This window comes from Lathyrus oleraceus, chromosome 5 (genome assembly GCF_024323335.1).
Source record: "Lathyrus oleraceus cultivar Zhongwan6 chromosome 5, CAAS_Psat_ZW6_1.0, whole genome shotgun sequence".
In the NCBI taxonomy this organism is placed as follows: domain Eukaryota; kingdom Viridiplantae; phylum Streptophyta; class Magnoliopsida; order Fabales; family Fabaceae; genus Lathyrus; species Lathyrus oleraceus.
In genome coordinates this window covers 330,160,560-330,181,440 of record NC_066583.1, presented here as the reverse complement: position 1 = coordinate 330,181,440, position 20,881 = coordinate 330,160,560, and the positions used below count along the sequence as shown (strand labels likewise).

At 37.4% G+C, this 20,881-nt stretch overlaps 1 protein-coding gene and 1 pseudogene across 1 annotated transcript; one reads left to right on the top strand and one right to left on the bottom strand.

The window, feature by feature from the left end:
- Nucleotides 1-3,818: 3,818 nt before the first annotated feature.
- Nucleotides 3,819-4,816, top strand: LOC127080473 (calcium-transporting ATPase 4, plasma membrane-type-like; annotated as a pseudogene).
- A 6,611-nt stretch (nt 4,817-11,427) lies between these two features.
- On the bottom strand, nt 11,428-14,127 carry LOC127080472 (uncharacterized). The gene is given in 9 exon segments (XM_051020792.1): nt 11,428-11,666; nt 11,746-11,895; nt 11,990-12,035; nt 12,127-12,264; nt 12,340-12,509; nt 12,629-12,725; nt 12,803-12,966; nt 12,969-13,578; nt 13,780-14,127. Coding segments are annotated over 9 exon segments (1,962 nt in total).
- Between the last annotated feature and the right edge of the window lie 6,754 nt (nt 14,128-20,881).

Sequence of the window (20,881 nt, the reverse complement as noted above, 5' to 3'; positions counted from 1 at the left end):
GACCCCTTAAGCAGAAAATATCCACCATTCCTTTTGCGCTCCCCACCGAGATACATCCTCGTGGATGACGGTTGCTTCCGTTCCCTCCCTAATGGGATGGGTTTTCCCTATTGAGTTCTTTCCTCATTAGGATGAGTCTTGATTCAGTTTGCCTTTTTGGATCGATCCTAAATTGGCTTCTTGTTCGCTGTCTCTTGTACTTCTCTGGGGCATAAATGAATGGTTGCTCACTAACCGGCACTCATTCATCTCATCCTCAGCGGAATTGTTGGCTTCTACCAACGAACCGGTAGTTGTAAGTCCTATCTTTGTGGTTTTCTACCTACTAACTGGTAGCTGTAAAATCCCACTTTCATCCCCTTGGCGGAGTTAACCCTGTGTGCTCATCCTATCGATGACTGGTTACTTTTCCGTGGTTTTCTGTCTACTAACCGGTAGATGTAATCCCCTCTTTGTGGTATTGATAGTCTTGTCCCCTTTGGATACTTGCCCTGATCAAGCAGTATTGTCCCCAGTGGGTCTTCCCCTTTCTTTTGGGTATTTGCTCCGAGTTAGCAACTTTATCCTCTTTTGATTGGTCATCTTTTGCATGCCTGGTCCTGGTACCCTAATGCCTTTCTTTTCGGTCGATTATCCATTTAACAACCTACAACCCGGTTATGGATAATCTTCCATGCGAGTGTATTATCTACACTTTGACGGCTACAGATAATATATCTCATGCACTCTTTGGTCAATCTTTCGATTGTTATCCCCAGCTTGGGTCTTTGGCACGCGTGCCGGCTCACGTATCACTGTTTTGTTATCTTCGCCGATGATGATAGACACGAAGAAGTTTCCGGTATCCAGACCGAAGTGGCATTCAGGCCAGTTTCCGATTTCCAGATCGAAGAAGTTCTCAACAATCAGGACGAAGAACTTATGGTATTCAGACCAGTTTTCCGGTATTCAGACCGAGGCGGTATTCAGACCGAAGTGGCATTCAGGCCAATTTTCCGGTGTCCAGACCGAAGTGGCATTCAGGCCAGTTTCCGATTTCCAGATCGAAGAAGTTCTCAACAATCAGGACGAAGAACTTATGGTATTCAGACCAGTTTTCCGGTATTCAGACCGAGGCGGTATTCAGACCGAAGTGGCATTCAGGCCAATTTTCCGGTATCCAGACCGAAGTGGCATTCAGGCCAGTTTCCGATTTCCAGATCGAAGAAGTTCTCAACAATCAGGACGAAGAACTTATGGCATTCAGGCCAATTTTCCGGTATTCAGACCGAGGCGGTATTCAGACCGAAGTGGCATTCAGGCCAATTTTCCGGTATCCAGACCGAAGTGGCATTCAGGCCAGTTTCCGATTTCCAGATCGAAGAAGTTCTCAACAATCAGGACGAAGAACTTATGGCATTCAGGCCAATTTTCCGGTGTTCAGACCGAGGCGGTATCCAGACCGAAGTGGCATTCAAGCCAGTATTTCCCGATTTTCAGATCGAAGAAGTTTCCGGTATCCAGACCGAAGTGGCATTCAGGCCAGTTTTCCCGGTATCCAGACCGAAGTGGCATTCAGGCCAGTTTTCCTGGTATCCAGACCGAAGTGGCATTCAAGCCAGTCTTTCCCGATTTTCAGATCGAAGAAGTTTCCGGTATCCAGACCGAAGTGGCATTCAGGCCAGTTTTCCCGGTATCCAGACCGAAGTGGCATTCAAGCCAGTCTTTCCCGATTTTCAGATCGAAGAAGTTTCCGGTATCCAGACCGAAGTGGCATTCAGGCCGGTTTTCCCGGTATCCAGACCGAAGTGGCATTCAGGCCAGTTTTCCCGGTATCCAGACCGAAGTGGCACTCAAGCCAGTCTTTCCCGATTTTTCAGATCGAAGAAGTTTCCGGTATCCAGACCGAAGTGGCATTCAGGCCAGTTTTCCCGGTATCCAGACCGAAGTGGCATTCAAGCCAGTCTTTCCCGATTTTCAGATCGAAGAAGTTTCCGGTATCCAGACCGAAGTGGCATTCAGGCCGGTTTTCCCGGTATCCAGACCGAAGTGGCATTCAGGCCAGTTTTCCCGGTATCCAGACCGAAGTGGCACTCAAGCCAGTCTTTCCCGATTTTTCAGATCGAAGAAGTTTTCGATTTCCAGACCGAAGTGGTTTTCAGACCAGATTTTCGGTGATCAGACCAACATTGATACTCTCATATTCCGATGCTTAGTGCGGCGTTCAGGCCATGGGTATTCCTGTGTTACCATTTATTTTGGTATTCAGGTCAACTTCCTGTGTCAGTACTCAGACCGATTTTCACCGTACCAGACGGATTCTTCTTTTGGGATTGCTTCTTTGCCGTTTCTGATGGGCATGGTTAATTATTTCATAGGGATTCAGGATCAAAATCCGGGTCTTCTTAGTATTTAACCATCTCCCACTATGATCGTATGAAGAATATCCTGCTTCATATTCTCTAGTTGAAGACGCTTAAATAGGGGCAACTGTCATACCCCGATTTTGCTCCTAAATTTTTATGTTTGTTTGGCATGCTTGGCCTAACCTTATGTTGGTTTTATATGAGGAGTGGTTTTTGATCCAAAGTCATGGTGTTGTGATTGTGGATACCTCTATGGTCTGGGTCATCTGAACAACCAGGTTTCTTGTGTTTCAAACCACTTGCCAGTCATGTTATTGGTTCATGGATACTATAACCTTATGGTCTTATTTCATGGTTTTGTTCATACACATTATCAGTCAAGTTATCTTCTTCTCAAGAGTCAAACATTCAAGCCAATTGTGAAAACAACCTCCAATCTTTTTCATGTCATTTTAAACCAGTACATATGAGTCAATACAAAAAAAAAATAATAAACAAATTGACACTTTTGACCAATTGTTGACTTTGGTCAACAGTTGACTTTTTGGTCAACTTTGACCAAAGTCAACCCAAATCCCTAATACCCTAAATTTTCATCCTAAAACCATAAATCCCATCCATTATCATCCACAATATGTCTGTTATATACAAAAAGCCAAAAAGTACATGTTGACCAAGTGTTGACTTTGGTCAATAATTGACTTTTTAGTCAACTTGGACCAAAGTCAACTTAAGTTCTATCCTATTCCAAACCCCAAGAACTTCCCATCCTAGTCTGATATTCCAAAGCCATGACAATATTGGACTTGCATCTTGCATTTGTTTCAAAATCCATGGTGATATGTGGTAATATACTTCCTGTTTATTGCATGCACACATGGCTTAGACCTGTAGCAGACCGCATCCTGAGCAAGCCACCACATTGGACATTAACTTGTAGTCTAAACATGAGCAAATACGACTTGCAAGGCATACCAAATCCTGCAGCAGCCATGGTCCTGCCGCCAAGCATCAGCAGCCTGCAAAACCAATTCAGCACTGCAAGACCTTGCTGTAAACCACAAAACATGCCATGAAGCCAAGTCAAAACCGGGATATAACAGAAGCAATACACAAAGTCTCCATAGTGCAGCACCTGAACCATTGGATCAAGGTTCAAGGAACCTGAGCTATTGCTGCATCACCAGATAAACACCAACCCTGGAAAGGATAAATGGCCAGCTAGCAAGAATCACTAAAAAGAAAAAAAACCTCTCTCGTTTGCTCAAGGGACAACATAGATTATACAAACTTCAATTGATATTTTTCACTGTTTGTATGTCCCATTCGGCGCCAAACAAAAACAGATATATGATGTCTCTACATCTTCTTTTTTACATTGCATTAAAATGCAATTAAAACTGCACAGAAATCAAAGCTGTTAGACAACATTTATTACTGCAAGAAAGAGACGAGAAAGGATAATATAACTGAACACCAACAGAATCAGCAATATTGGAATTTGGCTTGGTTTCAGGCGGTGATTTTGACGCACAACGTAGATCCTGTAAGATACTTAAGGTTGAACCTTTCAATTCCGACAGGAAGAGGATGTCTGTGCTCGTAGGTCTTCCTGATGGAAGGGTCCGAACTTTCTGCAAAGGTGCATCAGAAATAGTGTTGAAAATGTGTGATAAAATCATTGATAATAATGGAACAACGGTCGATCTTCCTCAAGAGAAAGCCAAGATTGTGAATGACACTATAGACGGATTTGCCAATGAAGCTTTGAGAACTCTTTGTTTGGCTGTCAAAGATATAGATGAAACACAAGGAGAAAACAACATCCCTGAAACTGGATATACTCTGATAGCCATTGTGGAAATCAAAGATCCTGTGCGCCCTGGAATTAAGGAAGTTGTTCAAAAATGTTTAGCAGCTGGAATATCTGTCCGCATGGTCACTGGTGATAACATAAATACAGCTAAGGCTATAGCTAGAGAATGTGGTATACTTACTGAGGGTGGTATAGCCATAGAAGGACCAGAATTTCGCAATTTGTCTCCGGAACAAATGAAGGATATCATACCAAGAATTCAGGTAATGGCACGATCCTTACCTCTTGACAAGCATACCTTGGTAACTCGTTTGAGGAGGTTGTAGCTGTTACTGGTGATGGAACAAACGATGCTCCTGCACTGCACGAGTCAGACATTGGGCTAGCCATGGGCATTACTGGAACTGAGGTTGCCAAAGAAAATGCTGATGTGATTATAATGGATGACAACTTCACTACCATTGTCAAAGTTGCCAAATGGGGACAGGCCATATACATAAACATTCAAAAATTTGTGCAGTTTCAGTTAACTGTCAATGTTGTTGCTCTAATTGCTAACTTCGTTTCTGCAAGCATCACTGGAGCTGCTCCAAACCTGCATCAACATGGACAGAAGCAGATCAAATGTGGTAACAACAATGGACATCACAAGTAATCACAAGCATTATGTTAAGCAGAATTGGGATTTGACAAGCCATTAATCTAAACCTACAAATTGTCATAACCTGTAACAGTTTCAATAGGTGACTAACCTAATTCCATGTAATGGCAATTCACACTTAGAACTTCACCAAACTCATTCACAAAATTCAATTCATTGACCAAGTTGGTATTAAGAAGAAAAACCTGTTCAACAGGTCATCACTTAGGCCAATAAACCAGTTCCACTTAAAAGCCTAACCTACAACGGCCAGTCAAAATCCTTTTCATTCATTCACAAACCAACCGAGTGTAGTGGCAATAGAAATTCACTGCAGTAACACAATTGAATTAGCTGGAAATTACAAGAAATTCACTGCAGTAACACATAATAGCCAGTAAAGCTTAGAATTCAAGGGTTCCCAATTTGGCATCCAGACAAAAAACGAAGAGAAAGCATGAGTGCAGTTTACCGGTTCTGATTTAGCATCAAGTAAGGCCAATCCTGACTGAGCACATCAAAAGGGATTCTGCAGAGACCTCTTTTGATGTCAAAAACCCTAAAATGCGTGGAGGATAAATAGTGAGAAGGAGGAATCAGTAGAGAGGAGAGGATTGAGCGGCGAAAAAAAACTTCAAAAAAGAAACCCTAGAGATTTGAAAAGGAGACTCATACCAAGTTTCTGTTACGAAGCCACTGGGATTCATTGTGAATTTCTGAACAAGCTTTGAGCTCCATCAAAATCGTTTCCTCACAAACACCACAAACGCCACGATAACCAAGGGAGCCGTGACTGCGAAGAACCAAAGAAGGTTCGAGAAGCACTTATCCTATTGACTTGCTCCCAAAACTTCACAATCCGGTACATTTCTCGCTCTTTCTTCATCTCATTTTCGGTTTCGTAAATGTGTGTATATCTTCCTTTTTCTTTCATAACTGTGAATCACTGTTCTTTTTGAGGTTGAGTATCGGTTAGGGTGAGGAAAACTGTTTTTCTTTCTTTGATAGAGAGGTTTTATATGAATGTATCAGAGTGAGGAGAGAAGGTTTGAGGTGGAGGGGAACATCTCATTTGTTCCTTTTCGTTCTGTTAAGTTAAGGCTACCGTGGATAACACCTTTTCCTGTGGAAGGTGAAGGGTTAAACTGGATCGAGCCTGTGGATCCGGATAACCCGGTTTGGATCCGTCCCCCCTTTTGGGCTTTATGGGGCGACCGCACGTTCACTTCTTTTTAGCTTATTACATCCTGTTGGACCTTAGAAACATTCAGGGCCCATTTATTATTTTGGTTATGTATTTGAGTCGTTGTTACAGTAACAACTAGCGGTCCATGGCCAAGTGGAGGAAGGTTTGTCTTGCCTTCCTCGAGGTAGTGGGTTCGATACCCATATATAACATTTCCTTTCTTTAGCATTCATTTTTTCCATGTTTATGTTGTATTATAATTTTATTGCACTCATAGTTTCATTTGTTAATAATGCAAACTTTGTTTTCTTTTAACTTCATCATTCATTCAAAACCATTTTAAAATTACAAAAAATCATATTTTTCTCGATTTAACATCGAGCCCATTTTTACACCCTTGTAAGTCGATTGCTTTTTAAGCATCGCCATCAACCTCACATAGCTTACTCTTGGGCTTTCTTACAATGAGCCGGTTCCCTTACACTTACACGTTGTTTAATGCTCATTCATTTCTTTTCTTTGATTATTTGATTTGACCATATACTTGTTTAAATATCTTACTGTCTGATTGACCGTTGCCTACTTGTATGATGTATGAGGCATATATTTATATTGTTTGATTGCCATGACAACCCCCATTCATAACAAATGTATCCCTCTCCCATGAAATGTATAATATTCTTTCATTCTTTATTCATCTGTTAATACAAGAAATAAAACGAACATTCGATAACCATTTCAAAACAAGACCAAAACCTCGATCCAACGTCGAGTTATCATTTTTCAAAACCTAACAGAACCAGCACGTATTCATCCACCCTTTTGTAAGTCGATTGCTTTATGCATCGCCATCAACCTTGTAAGTCGATTGCTTTATGCATCGCCATCAACCTTGTAAGTCGATTGCTTCATGCATCGCCATCTACCTTTATCCCTAACACTTCTCCTTGCTCCATTCGTCGATTCTTGTTCCGATTAGGTAGCACCCATTAGATAGAACCCGTTGTATGATAACATAGGTAGGATTCCCATATCCTTTTGTATGATAACATAGTTAGAATCCCCATATTCCTTTGCATGCTAACATTAGGTAGATATTCCCATTTGTAAATCCTAACACTTAAGTACATATTGCATGACAACTTTAGGGCAGAGCTTCCCCACTTCTAGACCTTTCCGAGCGTCTCCGATCTTGTGGCATGTAGTCCGTTCTATTGCAAAGAGGTAACTGCCTAAGACTCGATTCAGCGAGCTGCGACACCTACTGCTAGGACATGAACACATTGCCCACTCTCCTTTGACACAACTGGTGTCCTCCTTTTGTAAGTCCATGTTCAGATGGCAATCCCTATGAAGGGGAACTACATCGCCCTGATCCTTGTTCCAGACGAGGTATGTAGGCAGGTGGTCGTGCGAGACCACTCCGGGCACCTTTCCTTTTCTTTTTGTGTGTGTTTTGGTTCGGATGCTGATGTAAGTCCAGTGATTGGCAGTCGGGCTCCACGTTTGCCCTTTTGTGTGTGTTTTGGTTCGGATGCTGATGTAAGTCCAGTGATTGGCAGTCGGGCTCCATGTTTGCCACCTTTTTGTGTGTAGGTGTCTTGTTTTGTTTGGCGTGCGTGAGCCGAACTACGGCAACTCTGATTCTCATGTTCAGATGAGATACGTAGGCACAAGATGCGATGTCTTGCCGAGTTTGACTAACGACTAACAACTAATCCTTCCTTTCTCTCGCCCTCGTTGCGATCGGGACTATCCTTTCTCTCGCCCTCGTTGCGATCGAGACTATCCTTTCTCTCGCCCTCGTTGCGATCGAGACCTTCCCTTTCTCTTACCCTAGTTGCAATCGAGACCTTTGTTCCCGTAGTTAGTTTGAACTACGTTTTGCTCTGATTCTCATTCCCGATGAGATACGTAGGCATAAGACGCGATGTCTTAGCGAGCACACTTATCCTTAACCCATAGGTAGCCGAGCTACGAAGACTCTGATTCTCATATTCAGATGAGATACGTATGCAGTGGATGCGACATCTGTGCGAGTCATTTTTCTTTGACCCCTTCTTTAGTAAATAGTACATTAGATAAACATACACCCTTTAGACAAGAACAACAAGAGTGGATCCCGTAGAGTACTACGGATGCGTAGGGGTGCTAATACCTTCCCTTCGCATAATCGACTCCCGAACCCAAGATTTGGTTGCGAGACCTTGTCTTTTCCTTTCCTTTCTCCAGGTTTACTTCGAGCGTTTCCTTTCCCTCCTTTGGGATAAATAACGCACGGTGGCGACTCTTCTGTCATTTCTTTCTCGCCGGTTGTTTTTTTTTCGCACCTCCGTATTTTTCAGGCTGCGGCAACTACATAAAGGTAATAATAACTTCTGCCCTAGGGAACTAGTTAAGAAACCTACTTATAGAAAATTTGTATTGAAAAAAAAAATAATTAAATCATTAACTTTATATTTCTATTAAAATCAATGCACAATTTCTAAAACAATATTTCTTCATTTTAATTTTTAACTTGTGCCCAAGTTAGTATTACCCTTTATTTGATGAGATTTTTAGAGAAACCAACCATGGAATTTCCAAAACCACTACAATGATATTAGAAAGAGCAATGTTATTCTTACACCATAATGTTACACCAATACTTACACCCAATACTGTTCAGCGTATTTATACGGTGAACAATATTTATATGGTGAATAATGTTTTTTAATAAAATAATATTAAAATTTTATTTTAATTAAAAAAATATTTAAAAAAATATTTTTTTTAAAATTAATTTTGTAACAAAAATATAATATTTTTTTAACCAATTTTATTATTGCATTAACCACAAAAATATATGTTATTAACAACAAAAATATTTTTTTGATAGTTTATTAACCAACTTCACAACTTCATTAATCAATGAAATACATAATATTAACAAAATTCTGAAATTAATTTATAATTTAATTAAAATTAAAAACTATAAATAGTAAAATAAAATAGGTCAATATTACAAATTAATGTCAGAATTTGGTCAACATTATATATTTTATTGATTAATAAAATAGTGAAATTGGTTAATAAACTATCAGAAAAGATGTGGTTAATAACATATTTATTTTTGTGGTTAATGCAATAATACAATTGGTTAATAAAAAATATTATATTTTTATTATAAAATTAATTTTAAAAAAAATGTTTTTTTTAAATATTTTTTATTTAAAATAAATTTTTAATATTATTTTATTTATAAAACACTGTTCACCATAACATTGTTTGATGATGTAAATATTGGTATAATATTATGGGTGTAAGAATATCATTACCCTATTAGAAATAGCCCATTTATCCTCTTGAAAACATGACCTTTGGACAAGATATTCTAACATGAAATTTCAACTATGATGCACAAGTTTATTCTAACAATAGTTGTGCATAAATTATTATTTCCTTCATCAACGTAACATGCATCAAAGATCATTAGGTTTAAATACACAAACATAATAATATAGTTTATAAGTTCAGTACATACGAGAAATGACGAAATGATGAACAGTTAATGAATAAAAAACACTACCCGTAAAGTTCAAATGATGAACTGATTAATTCTAAATGAGGTGATGATGAACTGTTTGATTTTGAATGGATAGAAAATGTTAAAGTCTTAACATTAGTTGATGTAATTCCATAACACTGATCTCGACACCTTGCTTAAATTTAAAAAGTTGTTTAAGATTTTATTGAAAAATAGGGGGGAAATACATGCACAATAGGGAAATGTCTTTTGTTTAAGAGCAGATAATTGTTAAGATGGCTCCTTCTTTGTTTTCAAACTCATTTTGACTATTTGGATTTTTAATAAAAGTATAATATTCACTTGTGGCTGACAAAGTCAATATACTTCCTAGTGGAGACTGGGAGCGAGTAGTTGATTTTAGTAATGGGATCAGTAAAGTGTTATTGATTCAGTAGTGGGCATCAATGACGTCACTATATTGAGCTCTAATTCTGAAGTGGGGACTAGGAGCTATTAGCTGATTTCAGTAATGGGATCAGTGAAGCGTTATTGATTCAGTAGTGGGGATCAGTGACGATTATGGTGACTCTGGTTCATAAGTGGGGACCGGGAGCAAGTATGGACGAAAATCAGTAACACACCTATAAATTTTAATTGGTACCACATGCATTGAGTCGAGATTGTTGGTTATATTACATACATAAAAGTATTGTGAATTGTTTCGTTGTTGTGAATATGTGACGTGTTTGTTGATTTGTATGAATATGATACCCTTTCTATCTTTTGCACCATTAATATATTTGAGCCTATTCTCAACCTTGTTTGTTTGTTGTGGTGCATGTGCTACTTTGGAGTACAGAAAATCAGAAAGGGGAGTAGCAGCTTGAGCTAGATGACGATATTGAGGCGTCTTTAGTTATTTATCGTTCGGGTCTTTAGTGGAGTCTTTCTAATATGTAGCACTAGGGACATGTTGTCTATATTTCGTTGTTACATGTCTTATTCACATTGAAGTTGTTGAACCACTTTGTTATTCATTTGTCATTGAGAAGTTATATGTCAAACTTTATGGTTTCTGCTGCTTAATTCAAATGATTATATTTTGTTGGTTTCTATGTTTGGTGAAATATGCGTGACACTCTAAATGTTGAATTAAAATTGAATTATTTTACAAAATTTTGAGTCAGAGAATTAGGGTTTATACACCTACTTCAAACTCCTTAGGAACGACTACATGGAGAATAGGTGTATCAACCTGACTGTTGGGACTGGTGGGGTTTATGGGGAATTAGGAGATGAAACCTTCCTCCTCCGGGAAAACAAAGTCGGAGATGCGTGGGCCCTAGAAGTTTACGCATTTGTATCAAAGCAATTAACATTGATTGATGGTCGCAAAGGTCAGACTATTTGCCTGCGAATAGATGCATATTGGGACACTCTGTCGATCCCTAGTCGTTCATGGTTGTTAGCCATGTTACCTATGATTAAACTAGACAAGTCATACAAAGTAGAAAAAATCAAACTCAAATGAAGCACATTGAAAATCAAGCCAAACAATACAGACACACATAATACAAAATTGTTCTTTCGAAAATCAAATTTTAAACAAATACACAAGCGTATTTTCGTCTTTACCTACAACTTAGAAAAAAACTCAAACTACATAAATGCATGGAAACTAATTATGATCAAAACGCATTGCGCATTTAAACTAAAATGCATTGGGTTGAGTATTACACAACCTAATGCTCAATTTAAACAAATGCATGTATATAAAATCAAATGCGAAAAATTTGGATTCTAAAACTTATCAAATGTGAAATATTTTCACATAAATGTATACACTACCAAATTAATGCACTAGAGAAGTAGTGTGTGCTAAATATATACACACTATTGGAGTTTCCGATCATCTATTTACATATTAATACATTACCACATACTATGGGTTTGGAGGAATTTCAATAGCTCGGCTAGATAGTTGTAGGCATAACCCTTGTATCTGTTACTAAGTGAAGTGTTGTTTAAAAGAACAGAAGGATGCTTAACAAGAAAATCAGTTAATACAGACAAGTTCCCATAATCCAAATGCTTCATGGAGACTAGTTGTTCGAGCTCCCTTGTGACAAGAAAAGGAGAACTTAAATCTTCTACTATTTCAAAAAGGTCCCCTGAAAGTAGAGAAAATAATAACTAAACCTCTTTTAGCACAACAAAGTTAATTAAAAGTAAAATGAAAGCAGTAAATACCTTTGAAAGACCTTGAAGGAAACTGAGATGCTATTGGAGATGTGATACTAGAAGAGGGTTTAGATTCGAAAACTATTATTTTATCTTCCTTAGGAAACTGTTCCTCAATGTTTGAGCTTTCTTTCATGGAAGCGGCAGCTTTTAGAGAAACTGAACAAAATGTGGGATAGGAAAAAGTTCAAAACCAAAATGTGGGATAGGAAAAGTAACATAAAAGTAGAAAATATATTGAAAGACTCTTCACCTTCATCATTGGTCTCCGTCGTGGCTATTTGGCAATCACCATCTTTCTGCATAGACTCAAAAAGAAAAAGTTTAAAATTTGATTTTTAGGAATCCAATCTCATAACAGTTAATGAATAAAAAACACGACAAGACTACCTGTGAAGATGGATCAAATGATGAACTGACTAATTCTAAATGAGGTGATGATGAACTGTTTGATTTTGAATGGGTTGAGGATGTTAAAGTCTTAACATTAGTTGATGTAATTCCATCTTCGGTACTTATCTCGACACCCTGCTTAAATTTAAAAATCTTGTTTTCAAACTCATTTTGATTATTTAGATTTTTAATATGAAGTAAAGTATTCACCTGTGGCTGTGACGAAGTCAATATACTTCCTGATTCTGATGCTGCTTCAGCTTCAACCCCAACGGCAGATTCTTGAGTGACTTTTGAACTTATTAATGGTTTTCCATTGCAGGTGAAATCGCTTATTAATGGTCCCAATTGAATCTTCAATTCTATATAGCATTCATAATCTATAGCAAAATATTATAGAGATTAACCTCATTATATAGTAGCATGTTAGAGAAATGGAAATTTATTAACCGATGATTTCACTTTGCACTCAATGTTTATAATAAGAATTCTGACATACGGAATTTGGAAGAGAATTGGGCCATTACAAGGGAAACCAACTCATATTCATAATATAACTCATAATCATAATCACAAATCAAAATGTCTACTTTCAACTGAAAAATCATCATTTTTTTCAACTTTATAAATAATATATCCTTAACTTTGTGGCATTCTGTGCATGGGTAAACACGCACAAATTAATAATGTCTTGAGAAATATTGATATAGTGTGTACCTATGCTTTGAACAAAACCAATAATGTCATCAATGTCATCTATGTCATCCGATTTTGATGCTGAAGTCAGAGAGAAATTATGACAACTATGTAGAAAACGATAATTTACGGCCTCAAGAGCACTTATTGAGCATCGGAGAGGTTTGGCAGATTGATAAATGCTATAACTTCCAGATTTGGAATCTCGAGTTTCTGATCATCACCTTCAGTTTTGAATATATCTTGCAGCTCATATACTTCTCTTATCATCAGAACTTTTAGCCTTGGAAGCTCTTTACATATGGAGGTCGGAAAGACACATTTGAGTTTGTTGCAGTTTCCTACAATAAGTATTTCTAGCTTTGGAAAGTATGTGTTTGTAGACTCAAAATTTATGGATTTGTCATTCTCCAAATCATCTTCAATAATATGCTTCAACTCTTTGCATTCTACTATTTTTAGAGCAACCAATTGTGGTAGGCATCTTAATATAGATGTGGAAAACACATTTTCCAATTTTTCGCATTGCAAGATTTTTATCACTGTAAGGTGATTGAGGGAAAATGAATTCTCCAAAAGGCTCGTACTCTTCGAAGGCATATCCTGCAACGCAATGCACTCCAAACATAAGTTCATTTGTTGTTCATGTAATTCTTCATTGAGAAAATATATATTTTCTACTTTGCAATCATATAGCTTGAGACTTTTCAAACCAAAAAAATGATCGATGTTCCCACTCAATTCTTGCTTAAAATAAATAAGTAGTAAGATAAAAACATTTTTGAGATTAAGTAAAAAAAATTAAATAATATTTCATTTTAGAATAAACTAACAAACCAATCAAAGAAAACTTCCTCTTAATATTAAGACGTAAGTCACAAATGTTATAATATCTAATAAAAACGAAGAATAAAAAATAGCAAAAGATGACATAACAGAAGGTGAGAGGCTTACCTGCTGTTGATCTTCATAAACCAATGGGATTTTAAAGGTACTGCATTTCAAAGGTTCTAATTGTTTTCCTGGCTTGGTAACATCACATTTTAGAAAATTATTTATTGAATCATGGCCAAATATGTATTGCAGCTTCTCACAATCAGATATTGAGAAAGATTCCAGTGCCGGAAGAACCTGAATAGAGAGAAACGGGAATATACATTTTAATCCATGACACTGTTCAATACGAAGATGTTCCAGTTTTGGAAATATTGAATCTTGACTTATCTTGCGATCATTATCATCATCATCAGCAACTATTTCTCCTCTCGTTTCCTTCACTTTTCTTTCATCTATTATTTCCATTACGTCCAATGACACTAGGCTACGAGACGTAGTCAGTTGAAATAGGGAGAAGATCAACATCGGACATTGTATCAATGATCCATAGGAACAATTTCCGGTATGATATTTACCCATTCCCACCAGATTCCTCCTGTTAGTCCAAGAACCTCTACTGCTTGTATACAGTCCTTGAGTTGTTTTTTTGGAGTAAATATTTATCTTTTTTTGTCTAAAAGAGACAAACATTTTGTAAACAAAAATAATTATATTTTATTTTTTATTTTTATAATAATATAAATTATTATATTTTTATAAACAAAAATAAATAAAATATCTTAAATTAAGTGGAGATTTATAGATATTTAAAAATACAATTAAGTGGAGATTTATACATAGAGGTGAGAAAGTTTTACTTTTTCTTTTAATTTCTTAATTTCATTTTTAATTATAAAATTTTATTTTGAAGAAAAAAAAAATTTCATATTCAACTAAAAGATTATACGTTGACATTAAGAAATGAAAAATATTAAAAAAAAAACACCTCTAACTATAAATTTTAGATTTTTTTTTCATGATAATCAAGTTTTCTAATTTTCTTACCACAAGAATCATCTTTCCCCAAAATATACCAAAATACTCATGTTTTAAACAAATTAATTTCGCAACAAAGAGAAGGCACCAGACATATGTGCACATGCACTCAAAAATACACCTAGGCGCCACACACACTTGTTGCGACTTCACCACCAATGCACAAAATCCATTGGCGCCTATGAGCAATTGCTATACGCATGCGCCAACTAGTCTGACGCCAATGTGTATTCATTTTTGTTTTACTTTTTAAAATTAAATTTACAATTAAATAATGATAAAAAATTTGGGAAATAAAAAAAAATTATTACTAATGTTAAATAGTTTAAATATAATGACATGCGGGAAAATTTGGTACACATATTTTGACGACTCGCTTGATCATAATGACCATCAATTCCACACCCAGGCAACGCCCTTCGTTGTTGAGGCCTCCCATGATTCACCTGAGGTGTTTGGTGCCTCACAGGATTCACTTGAGGTATTTGATGCGAGGTCCCTAGGATATTAGTGTTATCCATTAAATCTAGCATCTTTTCCCAGCTTAGTTAGGACGCATTGTCGTATTCGAGTTTGGTGTCAATGTCATCATAGTTTGGTCGTGTTGGTTGGGTTACGGATTAGCGGGATGGTCGGTTGAATTGAGACATTGATTCGTTTTGGAAACGAAGCAATGGTTGTCGCGATGTTTGATAGACATGTGTTGGTTGGGTGCTTTTGTGGTGTGATGTTTGAGTGCTTTGGTGGGATGATGTTTGGTTGTACGTTGGTTGGATGCAATGGTAGACATTGTGGTATCACATGCTTCTTCGGTGCTATGGTAAGATATGGTGGAAGCATATGTTTGTCGGTGGTATGAGTCATGTTCTTGGTTTTGTGTTTGGGTGTGACATGTATTGGTCGCAAGTTTGGGTGTAGGTGGGTTAGTAATCATGTTCGGTTATTTGTTAGGTGCATGTGAATTAGTAATGTTGTTGGGTTGGTTGTTAGGTGTAGTTGGGTTGGCAATATAGTTCGATTTGTTATTGGGTGTAGGTGTGTTGGTAATCATGTTGGGTGTTTGATGATGACGCTCGTTGGCGTGGGTCGATCAAATACCTCGGTTCCGACAAACTAAGTTATTGCAACTGATCTATACAAATTTATATAATTATGAGTTGGTTTATATTCGAATGGCACGACAACTTTGTTTATGACCCATTGATGACGGCGCTTCCAATGACGACACACATCTTTGGCGAAGTTTTTCCAATCGGAGAAGTTCCACTGGGCATCGGCACTAAGTTGATGCCATTGTCCCAAACACGTTGGAGAATCTAGGATTTGTTGATGCATGTCGAGTTGTAGTTTGACACGTTCAGTATGGTGCATCTCCACACTAGTGAACCTGATTATTGTTGTTTTTGCAGTCCAAACGACAACATCTTCATGGTTAATTTCATGGTCCATACTCAGATATGGTCTCCAAATAAACTGTAGTGGAAAAATATATTATTAAATGGTTAATATTAAAAATAAATTACTGAGATGATGAATAGTTTAGTTGTAATACATTGTCTGATCCAAGGTGATCTAAACGATTTTGATAGGTCATTATTTAAGGTATAGAAAAACAAGAAAGGGGGTTTGAATTGTTTTAACTGATAATAAAAAAAATTGGGTAATAAACACACGCGAAAAATAAAGGATATCAACACGGAATTTTTATACTGGTTCGCTAGAAATTCAAAGCTACTCCAGTCCACCGACCAAGGTGATTTCACTTTCAATAAGGACTTAATCCACTAATCTTGAAAGTTTACAACAATGATCGTCTAAGAGGATAAAGATCTCTTAGCCCTCTCAAGTTTACAGACTTCACAAGCCACTTGAGGAGAACTCAACATTTAATTAGAATTACAATAATTCTTAGTGCTTCTAGGTAAGTAGAAATTACACAAAGTAAGAGCAAAAGAAATATTCACATTTAGAGCAGCAACTCGTGTGAAAAAGAGAATGAGTAAAATATATGAAAGTAGTTTTATATTCTCGTGTGTTTCCGTTGTATACTTAGTGAAATGATCCATCCTATATATAGGAGTGATGAGGAGACCGCTGAATGAAAGGATCTTTGGCAATGATGGTTGATTAATGTCATTAATCTATATGTTCTTTCCAAAGCAGTTTTGGGGCACTATAACTTTCTTCCAAAATTAGATTCTTGCCATAAGTGGAAGTCTTCATACCTAAGTCTTTGGAAATCGTTTCTGAATCAGAAGGTTCAGATATTCGAGTTTCTGTTCTGCAAGTATATCTTCAGATAGTTGCTTGTAGTTGCCTGTCTTCAGAGGTTCTTGATGTCTTCCTGATTGATTACATCAGAGTCTAAAAGTTTCAGATCCTAGAGTGCGCTCTTTCGCTTCAGAGTATCTGATGTCTCTTTTGTTTGTTGCTCTTTATACACTTCCTTTAATCAGAGTCAGAGCTTCTGCTTGAGTACCTTCTAAGTAGTCATTCTGAACTTGTGTCTGTATCTGATGAATGTTTGTCTGACTTCTTTTTTATTAGAGTCCTGCACACTTAGATAAATTTTGTTAGGATACCATTTTGTTTCATCCTTTGTTATTATCAAAATCTTAGAGATGAATTGTAGATACTGAATTTGTTCTTACAATCTCCCCCTTTTTGATGATGACAAAAAAATTTCATAGTGATGATGAAACAATGATACTGTCAGTAAGAATATAGAATAATATCTTAGAGTCAGATGAGAGATGACTCCCCCTGAGATGGAGCATAAGGATTTCTCAGAAGTTCTTACCATATTTTCCTTGTGTGGCAGCTAATTTTTACCTTAGTTGTTATCCCGCATAACTTAGTTTTCATAAGAGATTAATGTGCGCAGTGCAGCAAGAGGCTTATATATATTTTCATCAGAGCTATTTTTATTCTCCCCCTTTTTTGTCAGACTCAAAAAAAACTTAGCACATAAAAGAGTAGGCAAAAGAAATAGCTCATATATGATAAAGACATGTACAGGTAAGCAGCAATTCAAAAAAGAAAGAACACATAATACATAGCAGAAAACATAAAAAAACAAGAGAAGCCTAAGTGCCTAAGGGTTTGGAGGCAGAGGCATCCTCTGGAGTACCTGAGTTAGCAGGTTCTGAATATTGTTGGTGACGGAGTCCTGTTGATCGAATTTGGCTCTCACAATATGTTGTTCCTTCTGCAACTCTTCCAGAGTCTTCAGTACTAGAGGAGAAAAATCAGAGTTTGGTTGCTCCCTCTGAGCCAGAGCATCATTGCTTGCCTTTGCAACTTCTTCTGCAGTTATGCGTGATGCCTCTCCAGTGTAAGCTTTTGCTTTTGCCTTAGCTTCAGCAGCAACAATAGCCTTCTCTGCATCTTCTCTAACCCTTTGCTCTTTTTCCAGACGAGCCTTCTCTTCTGCTTCTCTTCTGGCCTTTTCCTCTGCCTTTCTGACCAGTCGTGTCTGCAGCCTTTCTCCAGCTTCTCTGATAAAGTCGTTGCGGACTTGTTCAGAGAGGCTTTTCAGTTTGAAGGCCTCAGAGGTCATCCATCTGATCACTCTGTTCCAGTGAATCCTCACTACAGAGGGATCGTCATTGATACCAGAGTTCTCCGATAAAGGTCTGATCTTCTCCACTGAAGACTCGACAAATAAAGAGATTTCTTCTTCTAGGGTGGGGATGTAACACCCCTTTTTCTAACCCAAAATACTTAACATATAATTAGAGTAAATAAGCACGCATATAAACAAAATGGCGTCACATCGACGTTTTCAAAAACTAAAAGCTTTCAAAAACCAAACATCATTCATCATCAATAGACAATACACCTGGTCATTTAAAATAACACATTTCACTTATCATGAATACTCAAGAGTATGCGTTCACAGCGGAAAATAATGAATACTCATGCATTTCATAAAATGATCCATGTCCCATACCATGATCATCTCTCAATAATCTCCTCAAGGTAAAATAAAACCATATTCAGAATATTTGGTACTATGGCCTCTCAAACAGCAATTGCAAATAAGCATGTTCACAAGTAATAATATAATACTCATCCAAATAGGATACGAGTCCAATACTACTAATCTACCCCGTGTTACATGACCAGAGCATTGACTCACTACCTAGTCTCCAAACTAGAATACGGAAGCTCTCCGGCTAAATCTCGAATGAGCTACCTTCCACTTACTTCAGCAATACTACTCCGGAGTATCTGCATGTTGCCATGTAAAACAACATTCCAACAGAAGGGTGAGAATTCAAATCATTATGAAGAAGTATAATAAGGCACAATGATTAAATCAACAATTAAAGGAATTCATCACACTTCGTATAACCATGTAAATAATACTAACCAATATTTATTTCACAAGTTTCAAGCATACATCAAAACTCAAGGAGTATAATATTCAAATCCAATATTATATTTCCAAAAATACACATAACTACAATTATCACATAATTACATACTTTGCCAAGTTATGTATCCAAACATCATCAAATTCAATTACCATATCTCATACACACATCACAATCACAATAATGCATACACTCAATTATCACATAACTCTAATGTGACTCAATGCAAGACATGTGACTCTATGCATGTGGTACCGCAATGTGAACCCAACGTTTCACCTCTTTCCGATTCAATATCTAGAATCCAAGCCACTACGTCTATTTCCAATTAAGGATCAACGTCTGCTACGCCTATTTCCAATTAAGGATCAACGTCTATGTGAACCCAATGCTCCACCGCTTTCCGATTCAATATCTAGAATCCAAGCCACTACGTCTATTTCCAATTAAGGATCAACGTCTGCTACGCCTATTTCTATTCAAGGATCAACGTCTAACACCATGTGAACCCACAGTATCACCGCTTCCACCATGAAGCTGACCATGAGCTTTTCTCCTTGAGGCTTCAGACAACAATCTTTGAAGATTTCAACCACATCAGATTTGTTTTTGGTCCAGATGTATCTGGAGAAATCATCCACCACTGCAAACTTCTTTCCACCAAGGCTTTCCACTTGCATGGGTTCTATCAACTTCATATGGAGGAGTTTCAACCCTTTGGAAGTGATGTTAAGTCTGAGTTTCTGGTGTAACATCCTTGTCTGACATTTCCCACAGGCTTTCAATTTGGGAGTTTCTCTAGCAGATATAATCAACTTCATCCCTTTCTCCTTGACTGAGGTACATTTTGAGGAGTAACTAATTTGAGAGTTCCACGTGTAACAGTTGTCTTTGGTTCTGACTCCTTCCATGATTACTTCACTTTCTTTGTTGGTAATCAGACATTCAGTTTTAGTGAAGTTAACATTTAGACCTTGGTCACATAGTTGACTGATGCTTATTAGATTTGCAGTCAAGCCTTTAACTAGTAGGATCTTGTCAAGTTTAGGCACTCCAGGACAATCAAGATTGCCTATCCCAATGATTTCACCCTTTGCTCCATCACCAAAGGTTACATAGCTTATGGCATGAGGATGAAGTCCAGTTATCAGGTCTTTGTTTCCAGTCATGTGTCTGGAACATTCACTATCAAAATACCATTCTTCTCTGGCTGAGATTCTGAGGGGAATGTGAGCTATCAGACCAGTAACATTAGTCTTAGGAATCCATTGTTTCTTAATTATAGGCCTGTGCTGTTTGAGTCTGGATTGATAGTGATTCTGATGATGAGTACGCCTAGGATAACCATACAGTTTATAGCAGAACGACTTCAGATGACCAAATTTCCCACGGTGATGGCATCTCCATCTTTGGTGTTTCCCTTTCTGCTGTTTTCTCCTCTGATGTTGGAACATATGATGTGACATCACAGATTTACTTTTATTATGGATGCACTTAGGTTTGGCTTGAGATTTGGCACCAGTGTAACTGCTCTCAGGCTTTGACTCATTATACCCAATGCCAGATTTGTCTCCTGTTATTTGTCCAGTTTGGAGAATCTTGTCTAAGGAGTCAGATCCATTGCTTAACATCCTTACATACTTGGTCATCTCTTCTAGTTTAGAATTTAGAAACATGACTTTAGTTTTCAACTTAGAGATGGTTTTCACATGGTCTGCCTTCTCACTTTCCAGCTGTGCTATCTTCTGACTTTCATCTTGTGGATTTTCGACTAGCTTGGCATTCAGAACCACTACTTCTGTTTG